General features: G+C 46.6%; 6 protein-coding genes across 8 annotated transcripts; 2 read left to right on the top strand and 4 right to left on the bottom strand.

Moving 5' to 3' along the window:
- Positions 1-22: 22 nt before the first annotated feature.
- On the bottom strand, positions 23-603 carry LOC108162604 (bis(5'-nucleosyl)-tetraphosphatase [asymmetrical]). Its single transcript, XM_017297423.2, has 2 exons — positions 409-603; positions 23-340 (listed from the first exon to the last, which is right to left on the bottom strand). The coding sequence occupies exons 1-2, from the start codon at positions 576-578 to the stop codon at positions 76-78; spliced, it is 435 nt and encodes a 144-aa protein (XP_017152912.2). The 5' UTR covers positions 579-603; the 3' UTR covers positions 23-75.
- LOC108162601 lies at positions 603-2,655 on the top strand. Its single transcript, XM_017297420.2, has 2 exons — positions 603-2,326; positions 2,386-2,655. Exons 1-2 carry the CDS (start codon positions 719-721, stop codon positions 2,491-2,493), a joined length of 1,716 nt encoding a protein of 571 aa, XP_017152909.1. The 5' UTR covers positions 603-718; the 3' UTR covers positions 2,494-2,655.
- On the bottom strand, positions 2,529-8,707 carry LOC108162599 (ATP-binding cassette sub-family G member 4). 3 transcript variants are annotated; one of them, XM_017297418.2, is made up of 10 exons: positions 8,452-8,707; positions 5,731-6,125; positions 4,669-4,839; positions 4,476-4,612; positions 4,263-4,408; positions 3,962-4,200; positions 3,495-3,905; positions 3,310-3,410; positions 2,887-3,248; positions 2,674-2,815 (listed from the first exon to the last, which is right to left on the bottom strand). In XM_017297418.2, the coding sequence occupies exons 2-10, from the start codon at positions 6,110-6,112 to the stop codon at positions 2,674-2,676; spliced, it is 2,091 nt and encodes a 696-aa protein (XP_017152907.1). In that variant the 5' UTR covers positions 6,113-6,125; positions 8,452-8,707. The 3 variants fall into 3 exon arrangements, with proteins under 3 accessions (XP_033248958.1, XP_017152907.1, XP_033248957.1); XM_033393066.1 differs by lacking the exon at positions 8,452-8,707 and adding an exon at positions 6,282-6,306; XM_033393067.1 differs by lacking the exon at positions 8,452-8,707 and having other exon boundaries at positions 2,529-2,815; positions 5,731-6,112.
- Positions 8,708-13,065: 4,358 nt separating this feature from the next.
- LOC108162602 (methyltransferase-like protein 17, mitochondrial) lies at positions 13,066-14,870 on the bottom strand. The gene is made up of 3 exons (XM_017297421.2): positions 13,800-14,870; positions 13,456-13,745; positions 13,066-13,387 (listed from the first exon to the last, which is right to left on the bottom strand). The coding sequence occupies exons 1-3, from the start codon at positions 14,790-14,792 to the stop codon at positions 13,255-13,257; spliced, it is 1,416 nt and encodes a 471-aa protein (XP_017152910.1). The 5' UTR covers positions 14,793-14,870; the 3' UTR covers positions 13,066-13,254.
- A 258-nt stretch (positions 14,871-15,128) lies between these two features.
- On the top strand, positions 15,129-16,894 carry LOC108162592 (zinc finger CCCH-type with G patch domain-containing protein). Its single transcript, XM_017297409.2, has 3 exons — positions 15,129-15,236; positions 15,288-16,199; positions 16,258-16,894. The coding sequence occupies exons 1-3, from the start codon at positions 15,216-15,218 to the stop codon at positions 16,852-16,854; spliced, it is 1,530 nt and encodes a 509-aa protein (XP_017152898.1). The 5' UTR covers positions 15,129-15,215; the 3' UTR covers positions 16,855-16,894.
- Positions 16,836-18,043, bottom strand: LOC108162593 (DNA-binding protein RFXANK). Its single transcript, XM_017297410.2, has one exon. It carries the CDS (start codon positions 17,679-17,681, stop codon positions 16,977-16,979), a length of 705 nt encoding a protein of 234 aa, XP_017152899.1. The 5' UTR covers positions 17,682-18,043; the 3' UTR covers positions 16,836-16,976.
- Between the last annotated feature and the right edge of the window lie 24 nt (positions 18,044-18,067).

Raw genomic sequence — 18,067 nt, 5'->3', positions numbered from 1 at the left:
GTTTTTCTTAAACAGTGCTGTATAATTTGCGACTCTTTGTTTATTGTTAATGTTTTTATAATTTGATTATAATTTTCAGCTCTGCTGGCGCTTTTCCTGGGTCAAAATCATTTCGTGAAACTTGTCTATCATCACTTGATTATCCTTAAAACCCACGCACTCCTTAGCCGCCTCCAAGCCCAGCCACTTAAATTCCGTATGCTCTTCAGATAGAATAGGTTCCTGGTTGGGATTACGGAGCTCAGCCAGCCAATAGATAACAATCTTTGGTTTTCCCTTCACCTCATAATTAAGCGTTATTGGTGTGTTTTGGTGTATAATCAAGTCCTTTTCGTCATAGCTGTATACGAGCGTTTGACGCATTTCAATTAGATGGTGTACAAATGCATTGTATAGTAAATCACTTGCCCGGCTTCCTCTTTAGTTTCCCGCAGCGCTGTGGTGAAATCGTCCTCTCCCGGATCGACATGACCCTTGGGTGCACTCCAGTGAAAGCTGCCATAGGAGGCTTTTAACAATAAGTACTGTATCTCCCCACAGAGACGCCGAAAAATAACAAATCCAGCCGCTTTTTTCATTTTCTTGCTGTTGATTGGCTCAGTGCTGGAAAGTTTCATCAGGAAAAAAGATATGTGTTGTAAAGATTAGAAAGATTAGATTAGATGTGCACGTTTTGAGTGAATTCATTACATAAAAAATTGTTAAAATTACTTACACGATGTACGCATTACTTCGCCGATTTGCGGGGGCCGCCTCTACCCCCACCAAAAAACTGAGATGTTACTCTTCCTTCACGCCGAGAGATGTGCTGCGGGACACCGCCGATGAGGCCGGCACGCTGCTCACACGCTTTGCCAAACACATCGCTCTGGAGCGGTACAAGGATAAAGAGCATGTGCTGCCTCCGACGACGGTGCGGTATGCCGACTATTTTCCAATCACAGACGGTCGCTACTTCCAGCGATCTGTGGAGAAGACAGATGCTTCACAACTGCCAGCCCTGATCATTCTAGCTTCAAGCTATCGTTCGAATGCAGCTCTTCCAATGTATGTAACCGCTCTAAACACATTGGATGCACATGCCGTGGCACAGCTCGCAAAGATGGACACCTCAACAGTGCTTGAAACGCTGTATTCATTCCTTTTTCTCATACCAAACTGGCTGAAAAGAACGGATTTTCATCAGGAAGCAGTTCGCAGGCTGGCTATGGAGGATTTCCACGACAACAAAGAGCGGTTTCTTCAAGTTTGCTTTTACATGGGTCTGCAAAAGAAGCAGACGACATCAAACGATTTTCAAGAGCTTCTGGAGGAGCAGCTTCCAAAGCATTTGCCAGCCCTAAGTGAACTGGATCTCGCTCTGATAAGCAATGCCGCCTACAAGACGTCCACTGTGATTAAGGGCACTGCGAAAGAGGCTTATGACACAACTTTGGCTAATGCCGTTTTGGGTTTGAAGCTCACTTCAGAAAGCTCTGCCCTGTTAATATCTTTCATCAAGGCGATGCGGCTGCAGCGTGTGCGAGACGAACGAGTGTGCCAGCATCTGCAGCAAATTTGTTTGGACTCTGCGCAAATAACTCAGATTGAACCCAGAGGATTGGGACACATTTTTGCATTTTTTGCCGAACAACTTTGGGACCAAGAAGAATGTCTGGCCGTCATAGTGGAGCGGCTAATGGGCTCTCTCAAGCCAGGAGACTTGAGGGCAAAAGACTTAGCCACATTTCTGTGGTCTTGCGCACAACTTAATTGCCAATTGTCTGCTGCGCAGCTCAGACAGCTCGAGCTGGCTGCCCTTCGAAAACTCGATCATGGCGAGTATAATTTTTACCCAGACAACCTGGTAGATACCTGCCTATCCCTGTACACGTTGGGGCATTACTCAAAGGATTTGATAGACGCCGCCGAAGAACTGAAGGCCACGCAACATCGCCAGAAAGCACAACCCAAAGTGGACAGCCGGCTAACAGTCCTGCGCTCGGCTGTGGCCATCGAACATCAATCACTGGCAAAATTGAAAACCGAACAGGTGTTCAAGGAGTTTACCCGGGCCCCTGGATATTTGCTCAAGGAACGGACGGACTTTACCAAGTACGCCGAGCAGTTAGGTCTAGATGCTGAGGTGGAGGGCGTTGATCTAGTCTGCCCCATCAGTGGCATCAATATCCCCAGCCTGCGAGTGCAGACAATGGGCGGCCAGGCGAGCGTCTACTTTGTAGAACTACTCACTCCACAACAAACTTTAAGGTTTAGCAAGAAACCAACGTCCTTGATGCGCCTAAAGCAGCGGCTCTTGGAATCCTTAGGTCAAAAAGTTGTTTTGGTAAGTCAATATCCCATTAATCACAACACAGAACATGAACTCAATGTTGTGTTTTATAGCTGCACTCCGGAAATATGGCGACCAGTGCTAAGGAACTTCAAAAGCTCCTACAGCCAGCGGTGGAGAGGATACAAGATACTGAGGTCGTCCAAGGCCTGATCAACTAAATTGTGTGATATCGAGGCTGATACCAGAGGCTTCATAGGCTAGTTACAGATTGTAGCTTTATTTAACAATGTTTTATGTACGTGTAAATATTATTTAAATATTAATAGCACTAAACGTAATGTTCAACAAAAATGTATAATACAAGGAATGGGTAATGGTAACTGCACGCTCCCTCTCGCTCATCGGATGGATTTAATCTTGGCCTTGAGCACGATATAGGAAAGGAACCTGAATATGAGGATCATGGCACTCAGGGCAATAACGTCATTCCAGAACTGATCACCAGACATCGTAATCTCCTCCAGAAACTTCTTTGGATACCTTGAAGATATATCGCGACACAGGTGACAAATTAGGGCACAGATTTTCAAGTGAAAATGCTTGCTATTTACCTGTAGTGGCAATATGGGGCCTCATTGCACGCTAGAACTCCCCGATCTAGTCCGTATATGGCAGATATGAAGCCCTCCAGCCCATATCTCAAATAGGATATGTGACTGCCCCATCGCAAGTAGCTGGGGAGGTCACGTAACGTCACTCCGAAGCCAGCAAACATCATCATGGGAATGGTAAGCACAGGCGCCAAGAATGTCCCATTCACCACATCAAACCAGGCACCTATCATCAGGCCAAAACTGTGGCCCACAAAGACTGTCAGCAAACTAATGGCAAAGAACATCCAGAAGCGAACCCACTCCATCGGCTGGTAGCTCCACAGATAAACGATTGAGGTGAAGAGGAAACAACTGATGATCTTCAATAGAAATAGTTGGAATTGGCAAGGGAACTTTAGATTAGTCCGAGGAGGTACGCACCGATATGGGGAGGTCCACTAGGGTCATGGCAGTATAGTAGGCTTTCATGGAGTACCAGCGGTTGAAATGTTCCTTTATCAGAATGGACATCTCAATAGGGACTGTTATTGGCGTGGTGCAGTTGAAAGGAGGAAACGATTAATTTGTACCCTACACCGCTTAGAAAAGCGTAAATATGTACTTACAGGTCAGAACTGTCAACATCATCGTGGTCATCGAGTGGTGCATCAATATGGCAAATAGTAAATTGTAATTATCCAAGACCCGCGATCCTTCGCGACCCGTGTGATCGTACATGGCGCCGAACAGCAGGGCCACAGCTATGTTGACTCCGATGCGGAGATGTGTCATGGTCGTATCCCGCCGCGCCTTGATGTAGCCTCTCCGCAGCAGCACCGAGCACTGGTTCGCGTAGCTGGTGTCTTCCAGGGAGTCGCTCTTGGTGCGCTTTGGAATGGGATACTTTCGCATCAAGGCTTCGGAGCGCAACACCGCACTGGGATTGTTAAACCATGTCAGACAGCTCCCGTTCTCCGTGGCACTTTTGAGTGTGTCTATCTTGTCATAGCCGTACTCCCCGCAGGCCAGTTCGATGACTAAAGATGAAGAAGTTTATATTAACGTGTCCTTTAAAGGGGTTCTCTTCACTTACTATAATCCGCCGGATTGTGGTACATGGGGCAAGGCAGATCCACGGCATGGAGGAAAGGCACCAGCTTCTCTGTGCCACCCTGGTAGACGCAGTTGCCTGCCGACAAAACGTAGACCTGATCGAATATCTGGAATAGCTTGGCCGTGGGCTGGTGGATTGTGCATATAATGGTACGGCCCTGGGTTGTAAGCTTCTTGAGCAGCTCGAGGACCTTGGTGCAGGAGCTGCTGTCCAAACCACTGAAATGGGGTGAGAAATGGATGAACAACTAGCTTGGACTGACGTAGAGAAGGGGTCCTACGTGGTGGGCTCGTCTAGAAACATCACAGTGGGATTGTTGATCAGCTCCATTGCAATGGATAGCCTCTTCTTCTGACCACCTGACAGGCGCAATGTAAGTGTCTGGTCGTGATCGTACAGACCCAAGAGCAGCAGAATATCTTCGATCTGGAATGAGTAAGTCCAGAATTAAGCCCAATCGAACATTTTAATGCTTTGTGATCTTTAAACATACCCGGCTCTCCTTCTCCTCGTAGCTTACGGTATGGCCCAATTTCAGGTCGGCGGCTATATGCATGTTCTCGTTCACCGTCAACAGGGGCTGAAGACGATCATCCTGTGTTATGTAGCAGGACATACGACGGAAGGATGCTGAATGAAGAGACCATTATGAGGCGAACGTTTCCCCAGCAATTCGCACTACTTACGCAAGTCGCGTCGTCGACCATTCAGCAGTATGGATCCATCCACGCCGGTGGTCTTGAAACCGGAAAGAGCATCCAGCAAAGTGGACTTTCCCGCTCCCGAGGGACCCATAATGGCAATAAGCTGACTCCCAGGAAACTTTCCACAGACATTGTGTAAGATTTCCTTAGATCCTAAAAAGAAAAGTGCAAATAGTTGTGCCGTTAGTTAATGCTCTCATAAATGTGCCCATTATCACGTAATAGTGGTTGTCTCTGCATTAATTAACTGGTTAATATGATAACTCATAACTCATACAGCTCCCAACAGGCATATTATCTTTATACTTAGTATAATTGCTGACACGAGGCGAAGAGTGGCTCCGGCTTGGTCAACGCCCTGGGCTGGGGCCCTAATCAAGTTACCAGGGGCAAATCGATGTCGATGTCGATATCAATGGTTGCTTATTTCTTTGGTTCTTCCTGAACTTTGAAATCGGCAAACATGGTTAGTAAAACCTCGTCCCAGTGTTTACCCAAGCATATCGAATGACATATACTCTTTCCGTTCCCGCATTGTGGAGCTGTTTGATTTGAACAGACCTTTGACAGGGTCTCAAATCAAAGGAAGAGAACTTATGAATGACTAACTCTCGCCCTGATAGGCATGCACTGGCACTGGAATAGGAAGCGGGAAAGGGGTAGACAGGGGCTAGGCGCTTATCTAATCGATGGAGAACAAAGTTGGCAAAAGAACTGGCAAGCAAGTGTTTATTGCTGGTTGGTATGTGAGGCATTACCAAAACCAATAACCTTGAAACATCAAACATTGCAACATCAATGATTTCGTGTACGACTATACTGGAGGAAGCGGCCTAATCTTGGATATGAACTGGTAATGGGAACGGGAACGGACACAGTCTTTTTCGGGGTGCTGCATAAGAAGTAGCCGCTGATCATAAACCGAATACAGTCGTGCCTACGAGCTAATATTAAATAATAACCAGTTGCCAATCTTATCGAACCATATCTTAGATCATGCGATCGCAGCTCACCGTGATCGTAAATACCCCAGTCCCCGTTTACCTCGGTTGAAGCCCAAGTTCACAGTCAGCGACAGCTCCTTGAACTCAATGTCCACAGGCTCGCGTGCGGGCAAGTTGTTGAGGGCATCCGTGTCGAAGTGCACCTCCTCCTCGGCCACAGACTCCAGAGGCGGCTGCTTGATGGCCGCTGCCCCATTGCTGTAAGCCACTTGAGGTGGACTCGGAGCGGAAGTGGGTGCAGACGAGAAAGTCGTGCTGGTGGCTGTGCTGGTCTGACCATTCCGCCAGCTGCTCGCACTGGTCATCGGCACTGTGGTGGCGTTGTAGACTCTTCCAGAGTCGGCTTCTCCAATCTCTATCCCGAGACCGATGCCAGCGACACCGTCGCCGGCGTTAAAGAACTGCTCCCGCGCTGTCGGCATTCTCTTGGGTCAACTGCAAGACGACATCAAATAGATACATTTTGATTAGCGTTTGGTTTGGTTTTTGTCCAGCGATTAATTGATTGATTGAATTAAAGAATTATGCAATCGTGGCATGCTGAATGCATCATGGCTTGTGCGTGTGCCTTGTCTCTTGTGAGCAACTTACAACCGTTCAAGCTAAACTTCCAGACCAGCCTGCCTGTTTATTGCGATTTTCCCACAAACTGGTTTAATTGCAGCTCATTTCGCACTTTGATCGAACGTTGACGGATCTCGCTCTGCCCGAATCGAATCAACCTTTGAGACTGTCCTCTCCCTTTGTTGCCGATGAAGCTGCCTAAAATTTCTTCCGGATGGGTCCCTGGGAACAGGGGCCGCCGCTCAGCTAATCCCATTCTCATCTGATTCCCCCATCTGAAGAGCTGTCACTGCTGCTGACGAGAAACGAGATCTGAGATGAGTGATGAAACATTTCAATTATCCGCAACAGCCCCAATTAAATGTACATTTACATAAGCGGAAATATAGCACGCAGTTTACTCCACACTTCGCACAGCAGAGCCATTAAATACGAGTATATTTAATGGCAGCACAGATTTTTGCAAAAAGATCAAGGTACAGCCGGGGGCGGATGCGGCGGGCCAACAATCAAATGCGAATAAAAATGTACAATAGTTGTGACAATCGCTGAATGCCCCCATCTGCCTGTGTTTGCATTGATCTGCTACAATTCGATCTGATGGGATCTGATTCTGATCGTAACAAAAGCATTGTTTCATGTGGAGCATTAAGAGCAACTGCAATCGTCGCAGTCGCTGCCGTTGTCGGTGACGAAGCTATAGCTAGTACTTCTCGTGTGTGTCATCTTTAACCCGCGGCATCTTATCGCCATCTGGGACTGTGGCGCGAAAACAAAAGCCCCACCATGATCCCAGAGAAACGCCCGCCCACCGCAGCTGGGTCATTTACGTACACACCTATGCTAGGGGGGAGCGTTGCGTTGGGAAAGGTAAGCATCGCTAATGAGGACTGCACTTGAATCCGCGTAAACAGTTATCAGCTGTCCGCTGCAATTACTGCCCATGTCAATGCCCCAAGAAGCAGCGGCAGCCCCTGGAGGTCTGGCTAGGTCTAAGCCCGAACCGAAGGGTGGGGCTAGACCTACACTACTCGAGAGTGACGTTGACGGGTCTTAATCAGTTGTATTTCACTATTGATTGATATGAGTGCTGTCTCCCTCGTTGTCACGTTTTGCCGGACTTGCTGTTTTCTTGGTCCATCCGAGTCTTATTTAGACATGATTTCCTTTGTTCAGTGAATTTACATTTCATATTTGCCTGTGACTCTGGTAATCCAAATACTCGTGTGCCCATGCCTCTCTTGTCCCCACGCTTCCCTTCAGATATATCTAAAAAATATTTATGCTTGAGTTATTCTATAAATGATCTCTAAGCAGGTACAAGCCTGTATATACACACATACTCGTATATACGAGTATGTACAACCTATGTGCTGATGCTGGTGCTGATTCTGACATGAAACATTGTTTTGTATACTTTGCTCACCGCTGCTCACTGAACAAACCGGTTCATAGATCTTCGTCAATGCAGCTGGGCACGGGAGCACGGGAGCATTGAGAGCTTCAAAGAAACGAAAGCCAAACAGCAGCTGTTCCCAGAGGAAATGGAAGAACAGCAGCCCCCAATCAGTTGCAAGAGATTTTTGTTTGAGCTTTGTTTGCGATCTGATAATTTGAAGAACGGGAACAGGTAGCCAAATCACTTTCAATATTCCATCCATCTACGACTGACCTCTGTGGGTTCGCCTTAATTGTTATTTTCATGATCGCAAAAGTGATAGCTAACCGATTCACTGCCAGATTACAATCCCACAAAGCAAAGTGCACTCTCAGCAGATCTACGAGTTAAGGTTGGTTAATTTCAACGGAAGTGACCCACTCTTTAAAACCTTTGTTCCATTCGCACCCGTGGCGTGAGTCAACTTATCACGGAACTCTACTCTTAGTATCTAAAAAGAGTGGTTTTTCACTGATTTACAAATAATATCATTGATATCGGGCAAGCACTGATAAGGTTGAACCTGAAAACGTATTCAATGTATCCTGTTTTATTTGATTTCAGTTGTCACTCCTGCACCTGCGACTGATAGTCGGCCAAGGAAGCAATACCTAAAGTTCAAGGCAATTTGGCAAGTCTTTGGTTGAATTTTGTATCGTGCTTTTATTTATTTTTTTAATTTGCGATTTTAGTCGTGTTTTATATTTTACTTTCTTGTATTAGTACAGATCGCGCTATCCGTTTTTGGGAAATCCTTACCCGTTTGAACGTCAGCAGGTGCTGTAGAACTACTATCACTTCTAGGGCTAAGAATTCGGAACGGAACCCTTTCGGTAGTTTCTTCGGCTTGAACTCGCGATCGAATTTACCGAGGAGTAACGGCGTCTTCGGAGCGACGTGTTCACGACTGGCGGCCAGTGAAACGAATAATGATCCCCCATTTAGCTTGTTGGGACCGTTTGAACGCGTTCCCTCAGAATTCGAATTCCGGTAGAGACCGACCGCCTACCGACCAGCTGACGACGACTCACACAAGCGCACAAAGAACACGATCGAACGTCTCAGCTGGTGGAGCTGAGTATCTGTGTGTGCTCGTGTGTTGGTCTTTTGTCTCTGCCTGTGTGCGTGAGTGTGTGAGTGAAATGCAAGCTTTATCAGAAGCACAGCCGAACAGCCGCTGCTACTGCGCCTTGCTGTGGCTTGACGGTTACCTCTCTGTTGGCGTATATTTTGCATTGGTTATTAATGTTTTGGCGTTGTTAATTTTGTCGTTTTCCTTCGCTGATAAGAAGCTCGCTCTCTCTCTCACACACACACACACACACACACGTTCTCTCGCGAATACCTGCTAACAACACAGATACTCACCTGTCGGGCAGCTGATTGAGTTTTTGGTAGCACGATCTACCACCCGATCGCTCGGGTCTCAAGTCCACATATCGAATTTCTTCGATTCTTCATTGTACTCGTATTGTACGTAATAAAATGTTTTCTTTCTGCTGTCGGATTCTTCATTTCGCTTTTATTATGAACTCAATGGCAGCAACAACGTAGTACAATGCCCGGCTCTATCCCCGTCATGACATTATCGAGCAACTTTACAATGCGACTATACATACATACACAGATATATGTATGTATATTCGAATATAGATCTCCAAGGTACCCGGAGCTTTGCTTGCCTTGACACATAGAGAGCAAAAAGTGGAAGGAGAGCAAGCATCTTATGCTCCCCGGATCATAGCATGACCTTACCTTGTGTAGATGTACGCTTGAATCCCTCTTATATTACCATCCTTTAGTCTCTCTCAATTGATTCTTATCCAACTATTTGTCGTTCCTCTGTAGCTATATCTTATGGAGCTATGTAGAAACAAAAATGTGTACAATTTGGATGGATAATCTTCAGAAACGGAAAAGTTTTCCTTAGAACTACTTGTATATTTCCATACAAACTTTGATTCCCATACGAGTATTTGACCTCTTTGAATGTCGATGTTTCCAAAATCCGTACTCAATGGATCTTTGTGATATGTGATATGATGATCACTTTTCAAGAGCCCTGCCCCAGCTGGAATGGTTTTTTCCGTTTTTTGTTTTGTATAGTTTGGAGAATAAACTTGATTGATAAGTATTTATTTAGCTATTATCGTAATAGTTGCCTCATTGCACGATCCATGTACCGACAGTCCGTCGCTTGTAGTACTATGATTCAATCCTCTTGTTGGACTTTAACCGTTCTCTCGACTCGAGCTACACGAAATCCGATTGATATGTTCCCGAGCTTAGTAATCGCAAAGTTGTATAGAGAATAGGAAAAAAAGAAACAATATGAAATGAGATCGGGTTGAGCGCTACGTCATGGATTTTTAGACTGTAGATTGCCATTTCGAAGTTTGAGCTGGTTCCTGCGCTTGTAGCGCCGATTAGCTTAGCCCTCAGGCACTTTATGAATTTTAGGGATAAATCGGACGTGTCCAAACTGCCATAGGCATGGCCAGGTTTATGGGAGTGATCGAATTTCTGGGGGAAGTCAAATATGCTATAAATAACAATTTACATAAGGGTTTGATAGGTTCAAATATTGACTAAAACACAATCTGCACGCTTGCGAACAACCAACCAACAAAACGATAAGATTACGATTTACGATCGTTCACGCCATACAATATACTCGCATAGTCGTAAGCTATAGGAAATCGTAAATAAACCGCCTGGAAACGTATCTCTTTTGATTAAATCAAGGCAATCTCTGGCTGGCTTAGCCCACACCCCCGTCTAAATTCCCTGTTTTAGAGATTCACGCTACTCCCAGTACAAACATTTAGGAATATCATTCCAGTCCCACTCTATCGTACCTGTGCTGACCATGTCGCTATCGCTGTGGTGCTGTTCTACTAAGTAACCAAAGTCCAAACAATTGCGGCGTCTTTCAAAGCTCTTGATCGACGTCGACGTCGACGCCAATGCGAGTACCGCCGCTTTGTCGTGGGTGATCTGCCATGGTCGTGTGCATTGCTTCTTTATAGCTTTCTCCCCGGTTCGCGCTGGACTGATTAGAACAACTTATGACTTGTGACTTGTGTTCGGGGCAATAAAGCACGTTGTCTCCCCACATCTGATCTGAGTCGCATCGGAAGTGGTTTATGTCTTCATATTTACGAGTAATGAACCATTTTCATGGCGCTAATGGCGTGATTTTTGCTGCTTTGGCAAAATTGATCCCTCGCATGATTTTAGAAGTCCCCTAATGACTCACCGCCAAAGAAAGAGTTTCAATCCCGATTCCGACTGCTGATGGAGTGAAGATTGCTTAACAAATTTCTCACACACCTGAAATTTTGCTCAACCGGGATGAAAGACCATGATGGCTACGGTTCAGCAAGATACAGGCGCGAATGAAATATGCCAGCACACGGTAGAATGTCAAGGAAAATCTCTAAGCACCAGAGCTTGAAGGGACACTTGGATATGGAAGTAGAACCGCGACCGCAACCGCAACTATTCCTGGCAACGCTCGAAGTTGAACTGATGCACGAAGCGGACCGCTGGCCTGTAGGTAACCTCCCACAATGCCACTTGTGATCGACCCGGAGCCGTGCGTCTATGTGAAACATTTCCCGCTGCTTCTGCTGGCCGGGGGAGTCGGCATTAGAATTAGATACTAGGAACAAAAGGAACTACTAACGACAATGTACTGGCTGCCCCGGCGTACCGGCTGCCTCGCTGGTTGGCTGAGTGCTCGGTTGGGGTTGGTTGACTGGCTGATGGTTAGGCTGAATGAATGGGTGGGTGGGTCACTAGCGGGCAACACTTGCAACAGCGGCGCATGCTTTCTAAGCGCCACCGTTGTGCTATGTTGCTGTTGTTGTGGGACGCACCTTACTAATACAAGCCGTCAAATGGAAGCAGAACGACAGCTGACACCACCATAGAACGCGCCTTTTTAACGAGCGACGCGACCCCACCTAGAATATAGAATCCGACTAGCGGAGATGGAGATGCCACGGCCCCAGGGTCGTCATGACGTGTGTTCGGGCAGAACAGGGCTTGGACTGCCACATAATGTAGCCGTTTATCATTGGACGAACGGGCACATACTCCTAGCTGGATCCTGCCATATATCCTGCCATTTAAGTTTTATTTGAAGTTATAAATGTGTTAATGACTTGGCAAATGCATTTCCTAATTAAATTGGACTCCTGGTGCAGTGCGTGAACTGCAGAACTGAGAGAATCTAAGGGCAAGAAACCCCCAAAAGGGTGTTGGAGCTCCAATCGCTGTGTATGATCGATCCACCAGAAAGTTACATGTTTAACATTTTAATGATGTGTGTCTTTCGGTCACCCATCAGTCATCCGAATTGAAATATTACAGAAATACTTGCATATTTGAAAATATTAAGACTTGTAACATTAAAACTGCTAGGATATCCATACAGAGAGCACTTTAATGATTGCGAGTCCTTCGCTAGTCATGTTTATAAGTCAGTTATATTTATCCCCACTTCGTTTCCCTAGAACACACCTTCTTCCAAAGCCAATCCCTAAACGTATATGTATATGTACACATAACTGGGGGTCACCACACCCACACCCAGACACGGACGTGCCACTTTTCGCGCCCCACAAGTTGCCCTTTTTCAACCCACTCCCGCAGGTTATGCCCTTTTTGCCACAGCGGCACACAGGACGAGGGAAACGGAAATAAGTAAGCGTTGAATAGTTGCGGGGATGATCTGCGGTCATTAAAAGGGCGCGTCGCTCATTAATACCAGCAAACAGACACACGAAGTAGCCAAATGTCAGCCAAATTCGAATGTATACTGTAAGTCCCAACAGAACTGGGCTTGGCCGCGGGCTGTTTGCCAGACATCTGGGTCCTTCGAGTCCTAATTGAAAGTTACAAGTTAGGATTCCAAAAAAGTGTTCAGCCCTCCACGATCTCTTTTCAAAATCAACCACGAAAGAAAGATTAGAAAATAGATTCAGGATTAGACGGTTCAAAGTTCTTAGATTGAACATATTCTAATGGAAAGTGGAATGACACACCTGGTTAGCCAGCAACCCAACTCCCCCTCACCTCACAGCTGTGTCGACAAACACATTGACACACTGTGCTTACAACGTTGACCATTGGCCAAGCGATTTCTATGTACAAGCCATGGTCTACATATAACATATACATATCGTATCGCTAGCTGCGGCTGTTGCTGGGGAATTATATAAAAAGCTGATCCCACACAGCGGCCAACCCAGCCGCATCTGCCTTTGTCTTTCCACATTGGCTCTGCCGGCATTAAAATCTAGGTAAGGGTGTGTTCCGGCCGGCCGTTCAACGAAATTTAGTATCAATGAGCATGGGGCTCTGCCATTTGGATTGTATGGTTAATTTAAATGCAACTATTTAATTAATTTTTTGCTCCGCCCGCAACGATTTGTTTGCACGTAATTAAATCGACTAATTGAACGCCAGTTTTTAGTACCAATTAACCGCGGGCTCGGCAATGTGTAACATTATGCCTATCAAGGTAAATCAACAATGCTTAAACTTAAACTTAAACTACGCCAACTCTGCATCTTGGGGCTGGCCTGTCTTGGAAGGATTGGTGGTCTGACTAGATGGTTGCAGCGGACCCACGGCCATGGGCAGGCGATCGCCCCAACGGCTGACTTTGGCACAGCTGTAAGCCGATCTAGAACAAGGAAACAGTATCGTGAGGCAGAGACGAACCTCGGAGAAATTGGGCAGTTGGGCACTTACTTCCCGTGCTTGGCCTTCGTGAAGATGACCTCTTGCAACTTTCCCTCTTCCGTGCAGAGACGGCAAATCGCATGCTTTGACCGCACCAAGGTGGGACGTACAATACGGGGCCAAGGGCGAGAGGTGTCTGTGACGGGGCCCTTCTTCAAAATGGCATAGCTGTAGAGCGAGGTTTGGCGATCGCCGTAGTTGTCGTTGCTCAGTCGCAGTGGAGCGTATTTTACAGGGAAATTGCAGGGTGTGCGATCGGCCAGATCTCTAAGACGGGGACAGCGCAAGTCGTGTGGGCACTGAGAGTGGAATTCATGGACTTTACTGATGTCAAAAATCATTGCTTAGCTTACCGGGGCAACAGTGTGGCCTTGCAGCTCCGCATCCTTGACATGCAATAGGAAACGTCTGGCGTCGTTGACCAGCTCACAGCCACGTCGTGTTCCTTCCTCCGCAATGACCATGTAGCCATCACACTTGCGCCACAGGTTGAGCAGAACCTCTTCTCGCTGCGCCTTGTCAACCATCTCGAAGAGAGTGTGCGAAATAATGACCAAATCATATTTTGTTTCAATGGCAGGTAGAAACTGGCGGTAGAACACATTTCGCAAAGATATTTGCTTGTTTTCTTGGCCATCCCGTAGGATCAGCTCGGAGAGCTCATTCATTTCCCTGGATCGGTCCACATTGTAGTACTCAAATATGTTCTCTTTCCACAGTTCGCTGGCCACCCACATGCCAGTGCCGACCCCGGAGCCAAAGTCAAAGTAGCTGCGGGGCTTAAATTGTTCATCTCTCTGGGCGAGCTCTGTGAGAACTCGCTTCAGGACAGCATACTCCTGGGCTCCTCTGGCCACCGCATAGACAATGGCTTCGTATGCTCCGTACTCGATGGGCTTCCAAGCATAGGTACGCTGGCTCAGGCGCTTATTGATTTCCAGCTCCCGCTTGCGTTTCCAGCGATCTGCTTCCTCCTCGCTTAACGTGGCCAAGCGTTCCAGGGACATCTTGGCATTGACCTCCTCAACGATCAGTTTCTTTTTGTTTTCGATTTCTGCCAAGGTAGGTGGGGGATGGCGGGACCTGATGTAGGAGTTCAGCATCTGGCTGTCCTGCAGGACTTTCTTGACGGGATGGTCGCCAACAATGCGCCTCAGTGTGTCGCCCAATTGCTGGGGCAGCTCAAGATGGTTGGGCTTGACGATGCCAGGATGCTTTCTCGGCTTTAATGTGGCTTGCTCCAGGCCGGAAATCACTGTTGGGTCCACATCGACGGCGATTTTACTTGTAAACCGATACAGTCGCTGCGCGACATGTTTTCTTGTGCAATTTAATGAAAATTGCATGGTTTAAACTAATGTAACTGTGAAATGATGGTGCACGCGTTTGCCGGTGTTTTGTTCTGCGTACCAGTGTTGAAAAATGTCCGCAGCAAACAGCTGACGGTGCAGCCAGATAGATTTCGGACTAGTGCATACACACATACATATGTATGCATCCAATAAAAGCAAGTGTTAAAATTAAGCCAATCAAGTAAAAAATAGATTAATTAATTGGATAAAATTATGTGGACATGGCTAAATGTTCTATATAGCTAATAATATTCGACGGAAGATCAATATCGAGGAATATGTAAAATAGAACTTGAATTCGTCAGTATATTTACGGTATATTTTTTAAGTCCGCGGTCACACTGTATGTATGCGAACCTTTCGAAAATTTACTAATTGCTGACTTAAGTTGCATCGAATCGATGCCTAACATAAACAATGGATGAGTATGAAGCACAGGTGAGAGTTTCGTTTCCTCTATACGGATATTCCTAATCACAGATCCTGTAGTTGGTGGCTGTGGAGCAGGCGCTGGAAAACACCACGGACGAGCAACAGCGGGAAGAACTATCAACGCTCAGAACGAATCTGCAAGAGCTCTTGGCCCTCACTCGAGAGACAGAAGCTGACCAAACAGCTCAACAGGGGGACATCCTGGACGATGAGTTGCTGCGGCTAAAGAGCGAACTCAATGAACTGGAGGAGGCAGCTGCCAACGTTGACGCCACAAAAAATGAGGACGAAGAGCAACAATTAAAGGATCTGCGTGCCAAGTACAATGCCCTAGTAGGAGAAAAGTGCTCAGCTCCCCACGAGCATAGCTGGGGTGCCTTGAGCTATCACAACGCACTCATCTGTGGCGTGGACGATGAAGTAATCATCAACAGAAATTCCGACCTGGACGTCCGGTTACGCGTACTTTACATAAATCCCACACATTGCGAAATGCTACCCTGCAACTACTATCTCGAGGGAGAGTGCCGTTTCGACGAGATACGCTGCCGATATTCGCATGGCGCCTTGGTGCCCGGTGCCTCTATTAAGAGCTACATTCCCCCAGATTTTCCCAGGCTCGCTCGCAACTGCCCGGTGCTAGCCAAGATGCCAGACCGCCTGTGGCATCGCGGCCGTGTCCTATGCGCTAACTTTGTGGAGAAAACTTGCCGTGTGCGCTTGGATGGACAGGACCATAAAGAACGCGAGCGCGATTTTCAATTCGAAGAACTTTATCCACTGATTACTGAAGACGAGGATGAACTGACCAGCGAGGACAGCAGCTCAAGCCCACACGATGAAAGCAGTGACGAAATCGACTCGGATATGGACGATTTAGAGGCAGCACATCGATCTCGCATGGTCGAATTAAGTTTATTTACTTTTAAGCCTACTGAAAAACTAGGCGCCTGGGAGCAGTACACACGCGTAAGTATTCGAACGTAGTTAAAGACTTGAACTAAAGGGATGATGATTAATGTCACAGGGAATAGGATCCAAGCTGATGGAGAAGATGGGGTACATTCACGGCACGGGACTGGGATCCGAAGGGCGTGGGATTGTAACGCCAGTAAGTGCTCAAATACTTCCTCAGGGACGATCTCTAGATGCTTGTATGGAGCTGCGAGAAGCCGCCAATGGAGACCAAGACTATTTTAGCGTGGAACGAAAGCTAAAGCGAGCCCAGCGCCGCCAGAACAAAGCCAATGAGAAGGCCTATGCTCGAGAGACACAGCGCACGGATGTCTTCTCGTTTCTTAATGGGAGCGTGCTAGGCGGTGGAGAGAACCGTCATCAAGGCGATCAAGCTGCTAAGAAGGCAAAAACAAATGATCTGCAACAGCACTCTACAAAAACGCTTAATGTGGAAACGGTGCGAGTGGCCGATGACATACGACGCAAGCAAAGGGACATTGCAAAGCTAAAACAGTCCCTGGACCGCAATGCCACCGATATCCAACTGCAAAAACGGCTGCATATGCAGTTACAGAGCCAGAAGCAGGAGCTGGCCACGCTGCAGGCTCATGAGCACAGACTTAGCAAAGAGCAGCATACACGTAAGAATAAAATGTTTGAGTTTTAATAAAGTTACATATGCTTGTTTATGTTCCAATATCACCCAAGATTCGGGGATGCAACTTGTATCTATGTACATACTCGTATATGAAGAATTTTCCTAATTAGATTTTCTTAGTTTACCTACAGTTAAATACTGCCAAATGCACCCGCTGTGATTATGGCGGTCATGTACTGCTCTAGCAAAGCCTGAGCCAGATGTGATCCATGCTCCACCGCCAGGGAATAGGCTGTCTCCCCGTTCTCATTGGTAGCACTTAAGTCCAAGTCTTTGGCCAAAAGTTCATTGCAAGTATGCGGATGATTGCCGGCAGCAGCGTACATTAGAGCCGTATTTCCCACAATGTCCATGTGTGAAGAATGGGCGCCGCGCTCCAAGAGGTACCGCACGATCTCATTGTGTCCTCCGGAGGCTGCCAATAGCAGAGGAGTTACCAAGTCTGGGGCCAGGCTGTTTACATTTGCCCCAACTGACACAAGCAATTGCGCTGAGACCAGTTGGCCATACGATGCGGCCCAATGGAGCGCAGTGAACCCATGAGCATCCTTGCAGTCAATGTCTTTCTGCCTTCCTAGCTCCGCAGTCACTTGCTCCTCGGTAATCTCACCCTGACCTGCGCGCTCGTGAAAGGAGAGCAACACTTCCACGGGACAAAATGTGGCTTCAGTGTTTCCTCGCTGAAGATTGGTCAAGACGGTCGACTGGGGACGATAGGGCAGAAACGCACTCTTGCGTTTAGCATCCAGCAATAGCATGGAAGTGGGCGCCGCTCGCACGGACTCATCTTCGTCAGAGTTTGTGCTATTTTGCAATGTGTTCGCAGGCGCCACCATTTGTTGTAGAATTTATTTACTGTTTGTCTCACAACCAGGTTGGATAGGATGGTTTATGCGGCAACAATGCGTGATAAACTTGTGTGCCGAATTATTTGCAACCAGAGACTATAAGTACTTCGAATAGCAAAGATGGATTAATATTATATTTTTAATGCTAAAACACTATAATTCCGAAAAAAAAGGGAACAGTAATGTAGTTCATAGCTTGAAATAAACCAAAAAACACGATCCACTCGAACGGCATAAACGCAATTAGTCGTTGAATTATCGGTCAAATATTCCGATAGATATTTTCATTCTTTAACCAATGTTGGTTTTAATCCAGTTTACTTCTGAGAGAATTGTTTGAGGATGCAATTATATATTATTATTATATTATTGTA

The sequence above is a fragment of the Drosophila miranda genome, chromosome 4 (assembly GCF_003369915.1).
Source record: "Drosophila miranda strain MSH22 chromosome 4, D.miranda_PacBio2.1, whole genome shotgun sequence".
Lineage (NCBI taxonomy): Eukaryota > Metazoa > Arthropoda > Insecta > Diptera > Drosophilidae > Drosophila > Drosophila miranda.
The sequence above is the reverse complement of the archived record's forward strand: the minus strand, read 5'-3'. Positions and strand labels throughout refer to the sequence as shown.